General features: G+C 51.9%; 1 protein-coding gene across 1 annotated transcript in view; it reads right to left on the bottom strand.

Moving 5' to 3' along the window:
- The window catches only part of KY (kyphoscoliosis peptidase), a 19,837-nt gene extending 2,310 nt beyond the window's left edge, over nucleotides 1-17,527 (bottom strand). Inside the window, exons 1-10 of the mRNA XM_009887357.1 lie at nucleotides 17,395-17,527; nucleotides 16,302-16,364; nucleotides 14,024-14,086; nucleotides 11,882-11,956; nucleotides 11,614-11,655; nucleotides 10,910-10,960; nucleotides 8,587-8,669; nucleotides 8,093-8,201; nucleotides 5,340-5,457; nucleotides 537-725 (exon numbers count right to left, since the gene is read on the bottom strand). Coding sequence (XP_009885659.1) covers nucleotides 537-725; nucleotides 5,340-5,457; nucleotides 8,093-8,201; nucleotides 8,587-8,669; nucleotides 10,910-10,960; nucleotides 11,614-11,655; nucleotides 11,882-11,956; nucleotides 14,024-14,086; nucleotides 16,302-16,364; nucleotides 17,395-17,527 — 926 coding nt within the window. The remainder of the gene's footprint in view (nucleotides 1-536; nucleotides 726-5,339; nucleotides 5,458-8,092; nucleotides 8,202-8,586; nucleotides 8,670-10,909; nucleotides 10,961-11,613; nucleotides 11,656-11,881; nucleotides 11,957-14,023; nucleotides 14,087-16,301; nucleotides 16,365-17,394) is intronic.
- Between the last annotated feature and the right edge of the window lie 534 nt (nucleotides 17,528-18,061).

Raw genomic sequence — 18,061 nt, 5'->3', positions numbered from 1 at the left:
AGCAGGAGGAAGTCAGAATGTTCTGGTCTGCTGAGAAACTGAGGTCGGTGGGCACAAAGTTCCCCAGGCAGAGAAGGAGCCTGAGCTTTGGTCTGCCATTTCCGGGGCAAATGCTGAGCTGATAAATACCCTTATCGGGGTATTTTATCAGACTGGGGTATTTGCGCTGTCCCCTGCCACCATGGGCTCCTGATGAAAGGGGGAGGCACTACTTGGTGTTTGAAAGTGTGGAGGCACCACCTCTCAGGCAGCTGAAAGCTACGACTCACGTGTCAGGTAGTATTTGCATAAACTGAAGATGTGATAAGCAAAACAAGTTCACTTTTAGCAGTTATGCGCTGGCTGCTCAGGGCCGTCGCCTTTCTACAGGTACGTGCTGCGTCTCTTGTCTAGGCAGCCCAAATACCTTGCTCAGGGCTTTGGATCTTGCTGCGGGACCTCCAATTTGTCATCTTTGGTGTTTCCTATCCCACCCATCAGCTTTCTTCTACCTTTGGGGTAGGTTTATCTATTAACATGGAGGACGGTTTCTTTACCTGAAGGTGAACTTTGTGAAAGAATCGTCAACAGCACCGCTTCCCCAGGTGCTATCGAGTAAATGCCACCTTCCATCAAGGTAAACGGCATTCCAGGCGTGGTCAGAATCCCCTGTGAAGGTCTGCCCCATCTTGTACCCGTACCCCTTAGAGTATCCCGATAGCTTCATGCACTGGATTCCTGCAATACTAAAAGGAAACAATAGGATGTAGCAGGAGAATTCTGTTTTAAACCTGTCGGCATACTTTTGCGGAAGGACAAAAGGAGGAGCAAAGTCCAGCATGTCTGCAGAACTTCAGTCCTGTGGACCAGTTCCATCAGCTCCTTAGGTGCCTCCTTGCAGTTGCGTCCCAGTAGAGTTAGGGGGTTTTAATGTCTAAGTGTGCAAGTGTACCTCTCTTTGAAAATTTGAACTTCTGAACCTGGTGACAGACTGCTGTAGTAAACGTCGAGGTTATTACATCTGGAGCCGGGCAAGTTCTCCCCTTCGACCACTGACCTCACATAGAGACTGTATTTTTCTGGGCTGTGCTAGTGAATGGCTTCATATGGGGTGGGCATGCGAGAACAACCCAGGGCAGTGATGCCCAAGGTGTTGTGTAGGGGCGTTTTTTCTTGTAGCCTTTGCACAGGCACTTGGAGAGAGCGTCCCTCTGCAGGAAGGGGCTTTTCTCTTCCAGTTTTTGCATATTCCCTCTCTTTTTGTCTGATGCACCATCAATTCAACGTTGTTAGAGGAGGATGACAAAGATGAAGTGTGCGTAATTGCTCTCTGTCTTGTTACTCAGCGGAATCCCTTTCATGCTGTCCACAATTAGCCCGTGTAATTATAAATTAAAAGTGCGTCTGTTCGTGCTTGTGTTCCCTCTGCGACGGTGGGCCTGGTGTTTGACACCAACTAAGATATCTTAGACCTCACGGGATTGTGGATGCTGTTTTAGTTGCCTTAAAGAGTGAGCTTGTGCTTGTCCGGGGTACAAATGATTAGTCTCGTTATAAGAAATAATGAATACCTGTGTTGATGTGTAAATAAGATTTCATTAAGCACTGTGTTAATAAGCTCTCTGCTGTTGGTAGCAGTGGATTCTAACATTGGCATCTTATTTCAGCATCAATCTAAAATTGCTTCACTTAGAGGATTGTCTTTTGTGTAGGATGGTATTGACATTTTTCCTCTTCATTGAAAAGTACATTAAATGGAACAGATACCTTAAATAATAAACTGTGCATGCTTCGAGAGCAAGATTGTCTGCATAATGTGGGCTTAACTCAGAAGAGAAGTGATATTTATGGGGAAGATAATTAGCATGGTTGTTAAGAAGTCGAGGTCTGGTAACAGATCCTGGCTGGTAATTGGCAGTGCAGTAGTGCTGATAGAGAGGAGCGCTTTTTTCACGCGGATGATGCTGGTTTAAAGGGGAGAAACCTGGTGTCGCAGGTGGTCTGTACCGTCTTTGCCAGCCCGCAGTCGCCTGTGAGACAATTTCTAACATAGAGGCGGGCAGTAAATCTGGAGCAATTCCACTGACAAGACTGGTGAGAGCTTGGATTTACATGGTGTAACTGAGACCGGGAGCTGGCCCAGGAACTTTCGGGAAGATTTGATCCTGGGAGTTTCAAAGGGGCCTAACAGGAGCTAAGTACCAAATTCCCACTAATTTCATGGGGATTGGCGTCTAATCCTTCTAGGCTTCTCTAGACGTTCTTGTTAGCTGGGATATTCAGCGAGAACATTAAGGGACAAGTTCTACCCTTCGTTCTCTCTCTGCTCTCGCTTACGGTGGACGTTAGCAGAGCAGCAAGAAGAGTTTGTACTTGGATGTATTCGAAGTTCCCAAAAGAAAGGTCAGAGCATTTAAACAGCGGTCTTGCTAATGATGGACAGACAAAAAGCCAGGCTAAAACATCTTGTAAAAGAGCAATCCGGTATTGGTGAAAAGAGTGATCGTGTCTCCGTTCTTGTGTAAATGACTTTATACGGATAAATTAACCAAGCAGAGAGAAGATTGAGAAGATGTCCAGAAATGCTTGAAGTGGCAGAATGTGTGACGGCAGAAGAGGACCTAAGTACAAGGTGGACTGGAAGGACTGAATTAAGGAACAGTTGGCAAAATGTGCTTGGTGCAGCAGGGAAGTTAAAAGCTAAGTTGCTGTTCTGCTTCAAAAAGAGTAGGAAATAATCCAGATCTTGCTACAGGTGTCGCTGAAATTCAATGGCACCTTATTCCCTTTGATTTCAGGTTGACTTTGATGATTTAATCTAAAAAAGAAGCAAACCTGGCTCCTCCAGAGGGAGACAGAATGATTTATAGGTAGATAGGTGTACGCTCCTGTGCCTGAAAAGAAGGAAAGCTACTGACTGTAGAAAACAGGAAAAAGCAAGAGGATGGGAAACCTGGATTATTTGCAGACAAAGTATGACTAAGGAGCAGCTAAGTGGCCAGACCACTGTAGGGAGTGTGGTCAGCCTTCCTCCCAAAGGTGGTGCTGAAACCTTTCAAGTACTAATAGTTGTTTTGCCTTCATCCTTAATTCTGGTAAGGGAGTTTCTCCCCAAGTACGGACTGCTAGGTTTTGCCCTAAATTGAATTCACGAATTAATTTATACTCCCTGATTCGCTCGGCCACACAACCTCCTCGAGTTTGGTTGTCAGCTGAGAAGCCAATTCTTGATAAATGCTGCTAAAATATTGGTCAGAAGCCCGTGTTTACATTCATCGCTATTACGCCTGATGTTTGAAAACTGATGTTTTGTGGCCGGCTTCCCACTATGTGTGGGAGTCTCAGGGACTGGGAAGACGCCTGGCTGCCAGAGCTGTGGTCGGAGCTGACAGTGTCGCGTCTGCAACAGGAGCTCTTCTCTCTGCTGGCACTGGGACAAGCAGGACTCAATCACTGTCAGCCACTGACTTCAGCGGGAACTTTGGGGGCAATCCTGGTGACTGGCAAATTGGGTTGCTCGTTAAAGCTGCCTCAACGGGAGCAAGGGAAAAAAGGAATGTTAAAAAACCTTTTTTCCCAAAAAAAGCCCTTGGCTCTGAAAAACTTCGATATAAGAAGCCTGCTCTTTGCCTCATGCCTTTGTGCTTAGACTCAGCGTAAGACTTGAACGGCATGGAAGACGCAGTGATGAGGAGATCCCCTTAAAAGAAAGAGGTGTCTTTGGTTATAATTTTTCAGGAAAGGAGCTAAACATCTGGCTAATATTTGACAAAAGTAATAGGCTGGATGACTGGGAGGTTTCCCGAATCACAAAATGAATAATCAACCTGGAACTGAGGAACTCAGAGTAAATCAACGGAGCCTTTAAATAGTAAAAGATATGCTTGGAAAGATTAATGTTTTAATGAACTAAACATATGCTTTTTAATGAACAGATGCAAATTTCCCCCACTTCTAACTGCTAATAACTGTTCCATAAGATGCAGTTATAAATTCATACTTCATCGTCCTATTTCTGGGTTTTACTCTTTAGAAAGCGAGATCAGATATTGTGGGGTACGCTATTGGTTGGGAGCACGCACCACATTAGCATCTGGCACAGTATTATTATTATTATTTTTTTTTTTTAAATCTGTCCTTTTCCCTGTAGATTTTGTTTGTTTCATGGTGAAAAACTCCCCAAATCTTTTGGCATGGTGTGGAAAGCCAGTTGTTACTTACGCATGCCAATTAAGAACTGGTCTTTAATTGTTTTTCCAAAGCTGTCTTGTAAATGGAAGCTGCTCTGCTGAGAAGGTGCTCCCTGGGAGAGCCACCTTGGCAAGCCCGCGTTCTTAGAAAAGCACACCATTGCTTTCTGGTGGTCAGAAGCCCCTTCCAGTTTTGTGTCCCGGAGCCATCAGGTCCAGTTTTCTCCTCTTGGACAACCCTTCTAGGTGAGGCTGGTCCCAAACTTACCAGTCACCTTCATTGCCTTCCCTACTCTAAGCCAAGCTGTTGCGTACAGCTGCAAGAGGCGAGATGCTGCTCCTTGATGTGGAGCTTAAGGGTTGCCTTCAACCCTCAACGTCTCCTTCCTTTACTGGGTTGGAGAAATGGGGAGGAGAAGGCATTTGCACCGCATTCGTATGCAAGGCGCCTGTGCTCCCTGCCAGGGAAGGGGCTGCCTCTTCTACGCGAGGGCTCTGTGATTGTAAAGCCCTGCTTTGTGGGGGAAATCCCGCTCGTTTGTGCAGCTCATCCCCAGTGAAGTCAACCAGGTTTTGTAGACAGAGAATGGATTTTAGTTACTGAATGCCGACGTAGCTATAAAAAGGGGATGACAGTCTTGGCCTCAATGGGGGTGCGCTTTGAGGTCGGCTGCGGTAAGCGTGAGGCAGTGTCCCTGTGGTAATTGCGTAGTGGAGGGGAGAGGGCATCTCCAGAAGGTTTTGGGAAAGCTCCTTCAGGGACTGTGCTTACCTCTTGCACGGAAGCTCGTTGGAGACAACGCTCCTTCTTGTTTAAGTCTTGCCATGCTTTTAACCTTCACATGCAGATACTCGAAGGAAAAACCTAACCTCTTCTAACCAAATTAGCTCTGTGTTTTCATCTGCCATTATGTTAATGCAATGCGAAGCTCAGCAGATGGCACAAAGTAAATTATGCTGGGGAGGGGGTGGTGGTGGTGGAGGGGGCGGAGGAGGAAGCAAAATTGACCTTTCTAGGACTCGCTGTTTTTCCACAGCATGGTTCGAAAGCTAAAGTTCCACGTCCTGCTTAAAGTCACGTCAGTCAACGCAAAGGCAGGCAGAACAGGCACAGAGCTGACGATGAATGTTAACTCTCCCTGGCGTTGCATGAATCTGAGCTTAATTTACCTGCACATTTGTTCAAAGAGCCCGGCGTATCCCTCACAAATGCTCTTCCCCGTCTGAAGCACATCTATGGGTTTGCTGGACAGCTGGCTTTTGTTATGGTAGCCCACTACGTCGTATTCTGCGGGAAGGAACACAGGCGAAAGTTCATCCAAAAGCCCGAGGCAACGGGCTCGACGGGCAGCGGGAGCGACGCTTGGATTGCTTTGCATCTCCGCGAGCGCGAGCAAAGAGAAACGAGCCGTGGCGTGAGCTGCACAAGGATGTCGTGTTTCTCTACGTCTGCCGTCTTAGAGAAGGTGGGCCTCCCCAGGGGCTGCCCGCCTGCTGGGGCATCTGCAATCTCAAGAGGTCCTGGTAAAAAACAGAGGGCTCTGCATTTGAAGGCGTTGGACTCGTGTTACTCTCACAGGAAATTGTTGAGCTTCTTGCACTCTTTACACGCAATTTGTATTAAAAATACCTTCTTGGGAAATACCTGAAATGGTTTGTTGCAAGGGAGTCGCATTAATACCTGGAAGCGTAGGAAATCTTAATTTGTTTGAATGAATGCAGAAAAGCGGCACGGCAGGGTCCCTTCAGCCAGAGCTAGAGGGACTGGTCTGGGAAGGTTAATTCAATACCGGCCAACCTTGGTCATGTCCATAACCTCCTCCTTAAAATACCAACGTATTTTTCCGACAAAGCTCTAAGGAATGCTGCATCAGCTGGTTCATCCTCCCTTTAATGCTGCGGGAGAGGGGGGGGTAAAGCTGGCAACGCGCTGCATTTGGGCTTTGATGAAATGCTGCAGCCGCTTTGGCTTTCCTCTCGGAGGCTCTGCTGACGGGTGCCTCGGGGTCACCTCGGGGGGCCGTAGGGAAGGGCTGGCTTCTCGAGCTGGCCGGGTTGAGAGGGGCTACCTGGTTTGGAGGGCTACCTGGCTGCACGTGGCTCTCTATTTATGCTAGAAATGATGGCTAAAATAATTTCTTTTAGTGCTGCTGCTGCTGCGTGGAGGCAGCAGTCCATCGCAGGCGGGGAGCTGAATTGGGTGGGCAGAGATAACCCAGGGAGCAGAGCTTAAAATCCAAACAAGGAAGGAGTTTACACCGCCAGTGCTCTTCCAGGATAGATACGTCGCATTTTTGTGAGCCAATTTAAATTCCTAGCGCTCTCTTTAGTCCCCGTGCGTATAAATAGGGGTCAGTCTCTGCAGGAAGGAAGGAGGACCAGGGCCAAGGCCAATCTTGTGAGGAGATCGCAGCATACCTCTTGGGGCTCAGAGGCACCCCATGATCACGTGTAAAAGGTAAATGGACCGACTCAAACCAGACCGGTTGTCCCAAGCAGGATCTGGCCCGGGCAGTGGCAGGCAGAAATGAGTTAATAGCGTAAAGACCGAATGATCCGCGGCCGACGGGAGCTTGGCGCCGGCGTGAGTCAAGTGCTCGGTTTCGGGAAACGCAGTGAAATCAGCAGTCTGAGTGTTTAAGGGCAAGATTAAAGCTGCTTGGGATTGACCTGACTCTGCTAACCGTGCAGATGCTGGCAAAGCTCTGCGGATCTCAGTGGGCGTGAGATTAGGCCAGTGCTTCCCAAATTGCTCTTCTCCTCCCCGTCAGCCTGTCCGGGCGTGTGAGAGGGGAGGGCGGGAATACCTCTACTTCTACCCTCTACCCCCAAAAGTTAATGGGGAAGAAACATCTTCCCCTGTGCTATGTGAAATGCAATCCCGTTGCACATCCAGTTCTCCCCCACCAAGGAGCTTGGGGTGGCAAGAAGCCTTTTACCCCCTCTGGCGTGCCGGAGTGGGAGGCTACAAATTCTGCCTCCTCCTCCCCTTTGCATCTCTTGGTTCTTTCCGAAACGCCGGTGCCAGCTGGGTTGGGGTTGAGTAGGAAGGGGCAGGGGAACGGGGTGGTTGTGGGTCCCGGGAAGGCTGGAAGGGCGCAGACACAGGCAGGAATGGTGATGGAGCAGGTGCCAGCGCGTTTTGTGAAAGCTCTGGCGAGCTGCTGGCCTGGCTGATGGACATGTTTGTAGGACAATCACAGTTAGGTACCAGCTAGAGCCTGGAGCACGGGATGTATGCACCATGCAGAGGGGCAAAGCTGGCCGTGAAACCAGCCAGGAGACTGTCTGAGGGCACCTCGGCTGGGACTGGCTGTGCTCAGCACTGGGTCCCGGCTGCTCCTTGCAAGGGAGTTGCCCAAAGAGGGAGAGCAGAGGAGCTACAGAGGCAGCTGTGATGGCACCGAGGTGGGCAAGGCAGCTTGATGGTTCCTGGTGGTACCCATGCTGTGCCGAGACCCTCCTGGAGCAAAGGCACCAGCGTGCAGGGTGTGCTGGCAAGGGGGTGCAGGGGGGGATGAGGATTCAGGACAATGGTGGAGATGAATGTTCTGGCGGCACTGGGTGGCTCTGAACGTGACAACCAAGCCGCCAGTGCTTGGCAGCTTGGCTTCATGCTCCAGCTGCTTAGATGGTTGGGACTTGTATGGTTACACCTTCGAATAGGTCAAGTGGGAGTTACAGATTCGTCATGGGGAAAGAAATCGTTTACACCCAGACCTTGTAGGGTGCTAGGAGAAGGGAGTATGGGAACAGAGATGGCGAGAGAACCTCTGAATACATTTCTGGGTAAATGCACCCAAAAAGCCTTCCTCCCACCCGCCACGTGAAACTGTCCCACAAAATATATAGTAAACTGCAATGGCAGCGTGACAGGGGCGACAGCACCAGCCTCATCTTCTCAATGGAAGATCTCAACCTACCTATGTGATGGCATATCCACATCCATATGGCTCGGACTTTCTCCAAATCAGTCCGGGCTTGTTTAAGCAGTGCTTTAACGAGTTCCTCTACGCTGTTCTTGACATTCACCTGTTTGGGAGGAGGAGGAAGCGTTGCAAGATGGTGGTGAAGAAGTTGCCACGGTAGATCTCCCTTCCTCCCCACTCCCTTGTTCTTCTAAAGCTAGTGAGACCCCACCTGCCAGGGTACTGCTCCAAGTGGAGCTTCATTAAAAATAGGAACACAAAGCTGTAGTTCCATGTTTCAAGCAAGGATTTTTGGCCATAGTTTCCCTCCTAGAGTGGGATCTCTGTCGCTGATGTTTGCAGGGAAATGGTTTTTCACTTGTTTGGGAGATTTTGAGGCACTTGCCGCGAGAGCTCAGCCTCAGCTGGTGTTAGTGCTGGTAGCTGGGATTCAAGGAACGTCCCCGCAGGGGAGCTGGGAGGAGGACAGGGGCAAAAGCAAGACTTACTTTTAATGCGTAGGCATCCAGCTTCTCAAATTGCTGCAGATCTACTGGCATAGATTTCAAAGAGGATTTGTCCCATGGATACGCTGGGAGGAAACGAGTAGTTGTCATTGTCTCGGGAAGGGAGGGGATATTTTTCCTGGCCGTAAGCTCAAATGAGGGGACACGGCCGAACTCCTGCCGGCCCCGCAGAAGCATCCATCAGCGGGTGCTTAGGGAGCGGAGGACAGCAGGGCGCTCGCAGAAGGTCCCTGCCAGCTGCGCGCAAAGCAGGAGCCATCCTGTCTAGTCTGGTATAATTTGGGCAACGCTGGAGCGGGAGGTGCTCCTGCCTCTTCGGCGCTGTACAAGAGCATAGAAAAACCTCAGGATATTATACGGAGGCACACAAGATGTAACGCAGGAGTGCCAGGGAACGATCTGTGCTGTGGAAACCCTGGTGAAAACACAACTTTTTAAAAAACTCAGCAAACAACTGCATTTCTTCAGCAGTTTTGCTGCAAGTGATGACGGTTTTGGCATGGCCAAGGGCCACGATTCTGCACGAATCAAGCGCATGAGAAATACTACGTGGGGAGGAGTTGGACCGAAACTGGTGTGCCTGCCCCATCTGCCTGCATCATCTCTAGGCTCCTGGCTCTACTTAGTGTGAATAAAGGGTTAATAACTTGCCCTAATTAATCAGATAACTTATTTTTTACTGCATTTCTTCAGCAGTTTTGCTGCAAGTGATGACGGTTTTGGCATGGCCAAGGGCCACGATTCTGCACGAATCAAGCGCATGAGAAATACTACGTGGGGAGGAGTTGGACCGAAACTGGTGTGCCTGCCCCATCTGCCTGCATCATCTCTAGGCTCCTGGCTCTACTTAGTGTGAATAAAGGGTTAATAACTTGCCCTAATTAATCAGATAACTTATTTTTTAACAGGCTCTGAATGAGCTGACGCTGTTCTGTCTCATCAGTGAGCCACCGGAGCGATCCAGCTATAGCTCGGTGCACAGACGGATCGGATGGACGTCTCCCCTGGACCGCCGTCTGCTCAGCCCTCCCTTTTCTTCTGAGCTGGTGAGAGGAGAATTGAGCTCTACAGCAATCTCTCCCCCTGTCATGTGCTGTCAAAGCCATTCAGGACTAAAGAGATTCTTCTAGCTATCTCTGTAGGATTGTTATTTCTCTGGAAAAAAGGATTTAAAAGAGATCACAAAGTGAAAATGCTGTTGCGCGGCTCCCAGTTGCAGGGAGAGGTGAAGGAATGGTGCCGTAGAGCTGCTGTTTGCCCGGAGAGAGGTGACAAGGAGGAGTGCGTGGCCTTGGGCTGTGTGTGGGGGCACGGAGGCTTTGGCTGGTGGCGTTCTGCTATATTCGTGACCCCTGCTACTCAAGTGGGACACCCCTCCACTGCCCGCTCAGCGAGTGCTGGTGGGGGTGGGATGCTCGAGAGCATCCGGGAGCATCCTATCCCAGCTGAGAAGCCGGCAGTGCTTCTGAAATCTGTATTCATCACCTTCTCCCTCTCCTTCTCCCCAAAACGGGGCTCTGGCCCCTTTGCCGCCAGCTCCAGCCCACCGGGGAGGTGGCCAGAAGGTCTATTCCTGACTTGCAAAGGCGTTTTGCTAACGCGAGCCCCGCTCTTCTTGGAAATCTCTGCCCCAGGGAGGGGTTATGGGGCATCAGCCCCCGTCCCGGTGAGAGCGCAGCCTGCCAGGCGGGATGCAGGCACATCCCTGTGCCGGGCAGGCGTCCCTCTGCTAAAATCAGCCTGTAGGGACACGGCATCCCTTTCTTTAACAGTCTTGTTTGTTTATCTTGTTTTTTCCCTGAAAAGGACTATTACGCTGACCTAAAGAGAGATAAAGCAGATTTACGCGTTTAAAGGTTCCCACTCTCTACAGCTCTGAAAATTACTTTTTGCCTTTTGGGAACAGGGATTTTTTTTTGATTATTTTTTTTTTTTAAATTGGTTATCAGTTTTTGTCTTTGTCAAGTCAAGATGCGGGACCCGCAGTATCTCACGTAGCCCCGGGCTGTTGGGGAGCGTGCATGGCGCCGGTTTGCGGGGCAGCCTGCCTCGGCTGCGGAGCCCTGGGAAGGTCTCGGGCGCGTGTGGCATTCCCAAAGCCGTCCCCATCTGCCGCCCTGATGAACAGGCTGTTGGGAAGCTGAATGTTACTCGTGGTAATGGGAATTAAATCCCTTGTCCATGCACTTTCGTCTAGACCTAGAGTGGGGCAAGCTCTGTTTCTAGGACTTTCCTATCTAGGGCTGCCCCGCGTTGTGTCCCGCCGTGCCACCGGCGTTGGGGTGAGGGGACAGGCGATAGTTACCGTGCAGGTCTTTTCCTTCTGGCGGCCGCGGGGCTTCAGTCCCGTGGAAACCTAGAAAATTGGGGAAGGGAGTGTGGGGTGAGCAGTTGTTGGCAGGAGAAATAAAGACAAGGAGAAATAAGCGATTCTGGGGAGCAGGAGTGGGTGGGGAAAAGCTGAAATTGAGGCTTTTCTTTGCCCGTTCCCGTGCGTTGGGACAAGGATGTCAACACCCTGCGGAGGGGTGAAGCGAGCCGCCTGGACCGCAGGGTGCTCTGTGTCCCCTCCCTGCCATCCTGCTGCTCTGCAGAGGCCACATTCCCCAGCAGTCAGGCGTCTCCTGTTCTACCCTGAGGGCTGGGGACATCTAACCCCTGCCCACCACCCGGCCAAAGCCCCCCAGGCGTGGAAGAAGGGAGAGCCGAGCTCCAAAGCTGTTAGATGATAACCCTCCGGAGAGCTCTGCGGCAGCTGGAGCGTTTCTGAGGGACACCGCAGCCCCCGGAGTGCCACCACCTGCCTTATCGCAGAGCCCGTGGAGGAGGAGACCCCCCCCTTTGCCTCAGGTGCTGGTGGGGTCCCGTGCGAGTGGGCACAGGGGTTGGGGTCCTCTCAAGAGCCTCGAGCCCCTCTGTGAGGAGAAGGGAGGCTGTCTCCTCCTGGGAGCGACCTCTGAGGCAAGGTTCTGGCTTGGAGACATGTGGCGTGGTGGAGCAGAGCCTCACCTTTGTTGAGCTGACCTCTCAGGCTGGGCAACCTCTGGGGACCTGCAACAAGCCCAACGTGGTTAGCGCGATCACCGCAGCCCCTGCCCTGGCTCGAGGCGGGCAGCAGCTCCTCAAGCATCAGGAGGGTTTCTCACCCTCTGTACTTCTGCGGAGGGAAGGATGTGGTCCCTCCTCCCTCCCACCCTCGACCTGCTCTGCCCGGGGTAAAACAGAGCATCTCTTGTTTGTTTTAGTGGGCAGCCCAGCCCAAACCATGACACTTTACCTTTTCCAAAGGAGAGTTTCTTGAGGAGTGTTGGGGTGGTATTCTTGGGATGAATCTCCACTGTCACTTGGGTTCCTGCAAGAAACGATGACAAACTCCCTAAACAAGGGAAAACTAAGTGGCGCAGGGCAGGATTGCCTGCCGAGGCATCGCTGAAGCCAATCCTGAACTTTAGCAAAAGAAAAGGCAGCTCTGGCGATTGCAAAGGTACGGAAACACTTGGCTTTCCGGGCAAAACAATGCACCCTTAAGATAAACTGTGCGGTCAGAAAGCCTCTGGTCCCCTCCGGTGTGATTTGTAATTCTCAAAAAATAAAAGACAGCCTGTTATAGCCTAACAGGTGATAAAGCGGAGCATAAATAAAGCAGAGGTCCTCAGTGAGGATTATGTGGCAGCTTAAAAAAAAAAAGGTTTATCACCATATTAAATAGCTCTTGATGGAGATACGGTAAGCAGAGAATCAATTTCTTTCATTGATTTTGCTTGGAATCAAACAGAAAAAGGCTCAGAGCTATGAAATTGGTTTGACTCGTGATAATAAAGCCTTTGGCAAAGGCCGTTGCCTTTACGAGGCGACATCCTGGCAGAGCCGGCTGCGGTCCAGGCTCCCTCTGCACACCGTGATGCTCCAGAACAACCTCCGATGGAAACCTGGGGCTCTTGTGGGTAAAGTTTTATAGAGAAAAGAACAAGGAAAAAAGTTAGGGAGGGTCTTATAAGAATTACCTGAACTTTTTGAAAGACACTGCATTTTTTTTTTTTTGGCAAGTATTTCAGAAGGTTTTGCAACCACCAAGGTTCCCTGGAGGGCCTCAGCGTGCTCGTGGGCTCCCCGTTTCACATCAGACAGAGGTTACTTTGGAGACTGAAGGTCAGGATGTTAATGCACCTCGGGGCTGCCATCCAACCGCCCGTGCTACCTCCGACAGCTTTATCGAGAGTCTCGTGACATTTGGGGTTTTCCTTGAAAGCCAGCTCTTGGAACCAGCTAATTAGCTGGGAATCTGCACGTTCATTAGAGAATAAGTTCTTCCTCAGCACTTAACTTTAAAAAAAGTTTTTCATCTCCTGTGATTATGCAGAAAAGTTTGATGTCCTTCAAAGCCTCAAAAGCAGAAGCTAAGAAAAGCTGTAAAAACTCTCCCTTTTAAATCCTAGAGCTTGACTCCAGTTCTGGGATGACTGCAGATATCAGGGTGTCAAGAGCTGGTTGGTGTATTTTGCCAGTTAATTCAAAGGTAAAATGAAGTTGTTTCTCAAAGGGATGACTGTGCAAATAGTATGTCATTTCTATAACCGTAAGGGGGTCCTCTTTTATTTCTTAAGATTATTTTTCTCTTTGGGTTGCTGTGGGTTTTCTTGCCAATTTCCACTTTCTCCCTATAAATTAAAATTCTTTATTTGCAAGAAACAAATGTAATGACGAGGAATGCCTTCTGCCAGTAAGTCTAAAAAGCATTTAACAAATGAAAGAAACGTAATTCCACAGAATATTTTCAAAGTGCTACATCCATTGCTCTAAAAACTGATGGTATGAAATGGCTACTGATGTTTTTCTGACTTTTTTTTTTTTTTTAAGTATTCCTAATCAAGACATCCTTCATAAAGACCCGCTTGCTCTTCTCCTCGTTCTCTGTGGCCAGACCAGTCCTTGGCCAGCGAGTGCTTTGGGGCGCAGCTGGCCCAGCCCTGCCCCGGCTCTGGTGCAGGGATGGCTCCTTCCAAGGAGCTCCCCTATGAAAGGACTTCTGCAACCAACTCTCTTAAGCCAAACTCCTGCCAATATTATTTCTTCCAGCCCTCGCACCCTTCCAGCAGCACTGGGATATCTGACAGCAGCAGGAGTATGTTCCTACCACGCTTCCCAATTGCGTCCGGGCTATGTCCTGGTGGTCAGGGGGATGGTGGGAACCCAGGTGCTCCAGGACCCACCTCCACACACCCACGCTGGAAAACCCAAGGACTCTCCAGGCTCCCCCGGGATTTTTAATTCTTCATGCTCAAGATCACTAAATGGGCAGGATGGGGCTTTTTTTTCTCTGTTGCGGTGTTCTGAGGTCAACTTATTACAAAAAAAGCTTGAGCGGGAGCTCACTGTAGCCCTGCTCTGGAAAAACCTTAACCCTTGGGTCACCTCTTACCCTCATTAGAGTATGACGTAACGGCTTGCGTCTGTTTGCAGGACTCCCTGGAGACTCGCCGGCCTGGTTGAACAGAGAAAAACATCTCAGCGCTTTGAAGAGAGCGGAGGTGCCCGGTGTGGAGACGGATTAAATCTGTGCCTTTGCTCAGCAGCGAAGTAAGTAACGACACAAGAAGCCCGATCCCATTCTCTGGCTTGGATGCCCAATTCCTCGCGGTCCAGGGGCACTTGGCCCCGCTCCGCAGGGATGCTGCAGCCTGGGGAAGGGCTGGAGCGGGCGCTGCTGCTCAGGGCGGGGGGTTAAGGCGCTTGGACCAGCGAGTGCGTGTTTGGAGAGGTGGGTGGGAGGGAAGGGCAGTGCTCAGAGCTTGTAGGAGATGTGGTCCCTCAGCGGGAGCGTGGTGAGGTTCTCAGCATCTCATCCCCATCTCCACCTCTCCCTTCTGTGCTCTGGGAGCCCTCGTCTGTGTCGGTGATGCCGCTGGTCCTCGGGGCAGAGGGAAGTGTGGGAAGCACCCGGGGAATCGCCGGCAGCATAAATCCGCTCCCCAGGGCTGCGCTGACCGTTAGCCAGGGCCGGTCAGAAAAAGCCAGGTGACGCTGAGCCCGAGCTCCTGCGCGGCTTGGGTTTGGATGCTCGACCCTTGCTGGAGGCGGGGTGGACGTGTGCCAGCACGCCCTGGGTGATCCCTCGCTCTTTTTTTTTTTTTCCAAAGTGTCACGGGATTGCCGTCCTGCCAGACACCAGGGACCAGGGCGCAAGGAACCTGGTTTTCACGGCTCGTCCTGAAGGGCCGGATACCAGTCGTACCTGGTGGCTGGGATGAGGATCAGGCCTGTGAAGGATGGGATTTCGTGGCGCGGCATGGGGCGATTGCCTCCCTGGGGTTGGGGCGAGGCTTATCTAATTCAGTTTGTAAATATTGCGGCCGCACCAGCTGCTCGCTGGTGTCAGAGGCTTCACCGAGATGCTAACGCAGCTGATTAAAGGGGAATTCATTAACCCCTGAGGCGTTAGAGGAGCGAGAGCTCTGCCTGCTCCTCTGGCGGCCGAATTCCTTGGTAATCCTCACGGGGATTTAAATTGTGCCTGCAAGGAAAGGTTTCCCATGTGCATACTAAATATTCTTGCCATTAGTTCGGGGTGGTAAATGATGGATAGTGTCCTCTCGCTCGTAATGGTGGCTCTGACTTGTGCTCTGCAGCTCCGGTTGCAGACCCTCCTGAGCATGATGGAGGAGCGAGAGAGCGTTGAATATTTATCTGCTTCCCAGGGTGGAGGCTTATGTTATCTGGTGTCTGAGACAGTCAGATTTGTGGAAACCCACCCCAAAGTTGTATCTTGGCATGACATACTGCTCGCTCACAGTCTGTGAGTGCCATTCAGCCACCACCGATTTCAGAGGGGCTTGGATCGGGGCTCCCATCAAGCATCCCCGTGGCTTTTGTATACTGCTATCATTTGCCCTGTGGAGGCAAAGCCCCTGGTTGGTGTCACTAGAACCCACCGTTTGGTACCACAAGAACTAAGCGTTGTCTTGCTTTCCTTTGCCTTTCTCTGCTAGGCACCGCATTAGACTACCGGGAAAGCGAGTCGGATGGGCTGATGCCCTCCCCTGGGAGCTGCTCCCTCCTGTTGCATCGCAGTAGGTAACCCCTTCAGATGTCCCTTCTGAACGGGTTCAGGGCAGAGGGGTGAGGAATTGGCAGGGGGACATTCAAGACTAGCGGCCCCCTCGTTCCCGGAGAGCAATCACACCTGCCTTGCGCTCAGCAATCCCTGAGCGGGGCAGATGAAGGAAGGACTTGGTGGCCGGACGGTTTGGAACCCCAAAGTTTCCCCGCACGCCCCAGCCTCCGCTGAAGCTGTGTGAGTGCTAGGGAAATCTCTGGAAGCTCCGTCTGCAACCGCAGCAATTTGGGGCACTGAATTCTCCCTGCCCTCAGCTGGCTGTGAAATGGTAAGAGCTCAGTGCACCTGAAATACGACCGATCTCCACGGCAGCTTGCAGGAGAGTCCCCCGCAGATGGCCATGCGCGGGCTCCGCAGTGCCGCCGAGGTGCATCCCAGCCACCGGGCAGAGGAGAGCACGGAGGGGACGCTTCCCGTGGCACGTGGCCTCCGCACGTCCCCGCTGCCGCCCTGCAAAGTGCTGGAAAGGGATGGGTTGTTTCGAGCAGGGTGTTGCTCGGGAGGCGCAGCTGGGCGCTAAAAGCTTGCAAATGGGTTTTGTGTGCCGCGGCTAGTTTATCGGTGGAGTGAGAAGATGACATACCGTTAAGGTCTCTCCCCTGAGGTGGCTGCGATCTGCTGTTCCCGTTCCCGTCATCCTGCAAACCTATGGAATATAAACGTGAGATTGGCAGGTTGTCCCCCCGGAGAGAGGTCCCGGCACTGCCCGGAGGCCGACCACCCCAAAGCCTTCCATGTAACCCATCGTTCCAGCTGAACCCGGGTGCCATCGGGACCCACCTTGCCTGTCGCGGCTGCAGCGCGTGTTGCAGCCCGCGTTGCTAGAGCATAAAATAGCAGGAGGAAGAACGTCTAAGTCGCTTCCATAGGGCTTGCTTGTATTTGGGTAGGTGCTGGATGCCCTGTTAGATGAAGCAGGAACACCACTTCTGTGTTAGCTCTGCCTACCCTTGTTAGCCTGGTTGTCTGAAAATCTAGCTTTTCCCTGAAGGTTTTAGAGCAGGAATACTCCTTTTCCTCCTTTTCCTGCTGCAAGGAAGGTCCCCGTACAGTTGCAGAGCACAGCCTTGGCTCTTTGGAATATCCCCTGAAGGATAGGAGCCGGGCCAGGGAGACTGTCCCAAACTGTAGCTATAAATGGCTCGGGGTAGTCATCCTTGGAGACAAAGCCTAGACACGCTTCAAACAAAACAGTTTTGCCCCTGCGCCCCCTTGTAGTAGGCGCTGGTCCGGGGTGCAAGTGCCGAGCTCTTGCCCTGCTCGCCTTGCGCAGCCCGGAGAGCCCGTGGAGGTGTCTCAGGGCCACCGCGGGACAGAGCCCGGTGCAAACACAGTCCTCAGATTAGTATCTGTGTGTATGTCACCCCCTCCCGCTCCCCGGGGCGCATGCACTGGAGCCCGACGCCATGCAGCACGCAGCAGCCTCGCGCGAGCAAGGGAACTCCTGCACCAGGAGGACCGCCGAAGGCACGCTGGGTTTTTCCCCCCAAAAAAGCCTCGAGTTTGGGGTTTTGCAGCATGTCTGCAAAGGAAAAGAGGAGAAAGGATGGGGGGAGGAAAAGCTGAAACCATGCTCCATGCTGCATCGCTTGGCCATCTCTTGGGCAGCGGGCGCTGCACCTGCACCCTCCCCTCCCTCGCACGGAGGGACGGGACGGGACGGGACGGGACGTTACCTGCGCCTCGGCCGCCGTCCGTCTGCCTCCCTCTCTGCCCTTTCTGCTTGCTCGCCGCCTCCTCGGGGCGGACGATGAGCAGCAAATTGATCGTTACGGCGCCGGGGTCTGCCTTAAAGTCCATGGTACCCATCAGAGCATGGCCGGGGCGCCGCTCCTCCCGCGGAGCTGCTGTGCCGGCGAGCTGCTGTGTTTATTTTCCACCCTTGGAAAGGCAAACGCGCTTACAACCCCCCCTCCTTCCCTTCCCCACGCCGCAGCACTGGCCCTGCCAACTGCACCATGAGCGCGCTGCCAAAGCCGACCCTAATGAAGAGGTTACGAGTCACCTTTGAAAGGAAATCGCAGGAGAGATCCGTTTCCCAAAGCAGAGGAAGGAGCTGCGTTTCGGCCAACGCAGGGCGGGGGGGTGGTGGTGGTGGTTCTGGTTTCAGAGCGTGCCCCCGGCTCCCCCTCCCACCTCTCTGCCCTTTTGGGTTTTAAGCGCTTGTCTACACTCAAATCCCCCCGGCAGCACTCTTCGCTACGGGGGATTCGCTTCCCGGCGCTGGCAGAAATCCTTAAAAGGCTTTCTCTCTTGATCCTCTCTCCCCCCCCCAGCAAAAACTTAAAGGATGCTTAGGAGTATAAATAATAACAATAACCTCTGCGGGAGCTGCGGCGGGGG

Source organism: Charadrius vociferus, unplaced genomic scaffold, assembly GCF_000708025.1.
Source record: "Charadrius vociferus isolate BGI_N301 unplaced genomic scaffold, ASM70802v2 scaffold406, whole genome shotgun sequence".
Classification (NCBI taxonomy): Eukaryota; Metazoa; Chordata; class Aves; order Charadriiformes; family Charadriidae; genus Charadrius; species Charadrius vociferus.
Note: the sequence above shows the minus strand (reverse complement) of the source record. Positions and strands in the feature narration are given on the sequence as shown.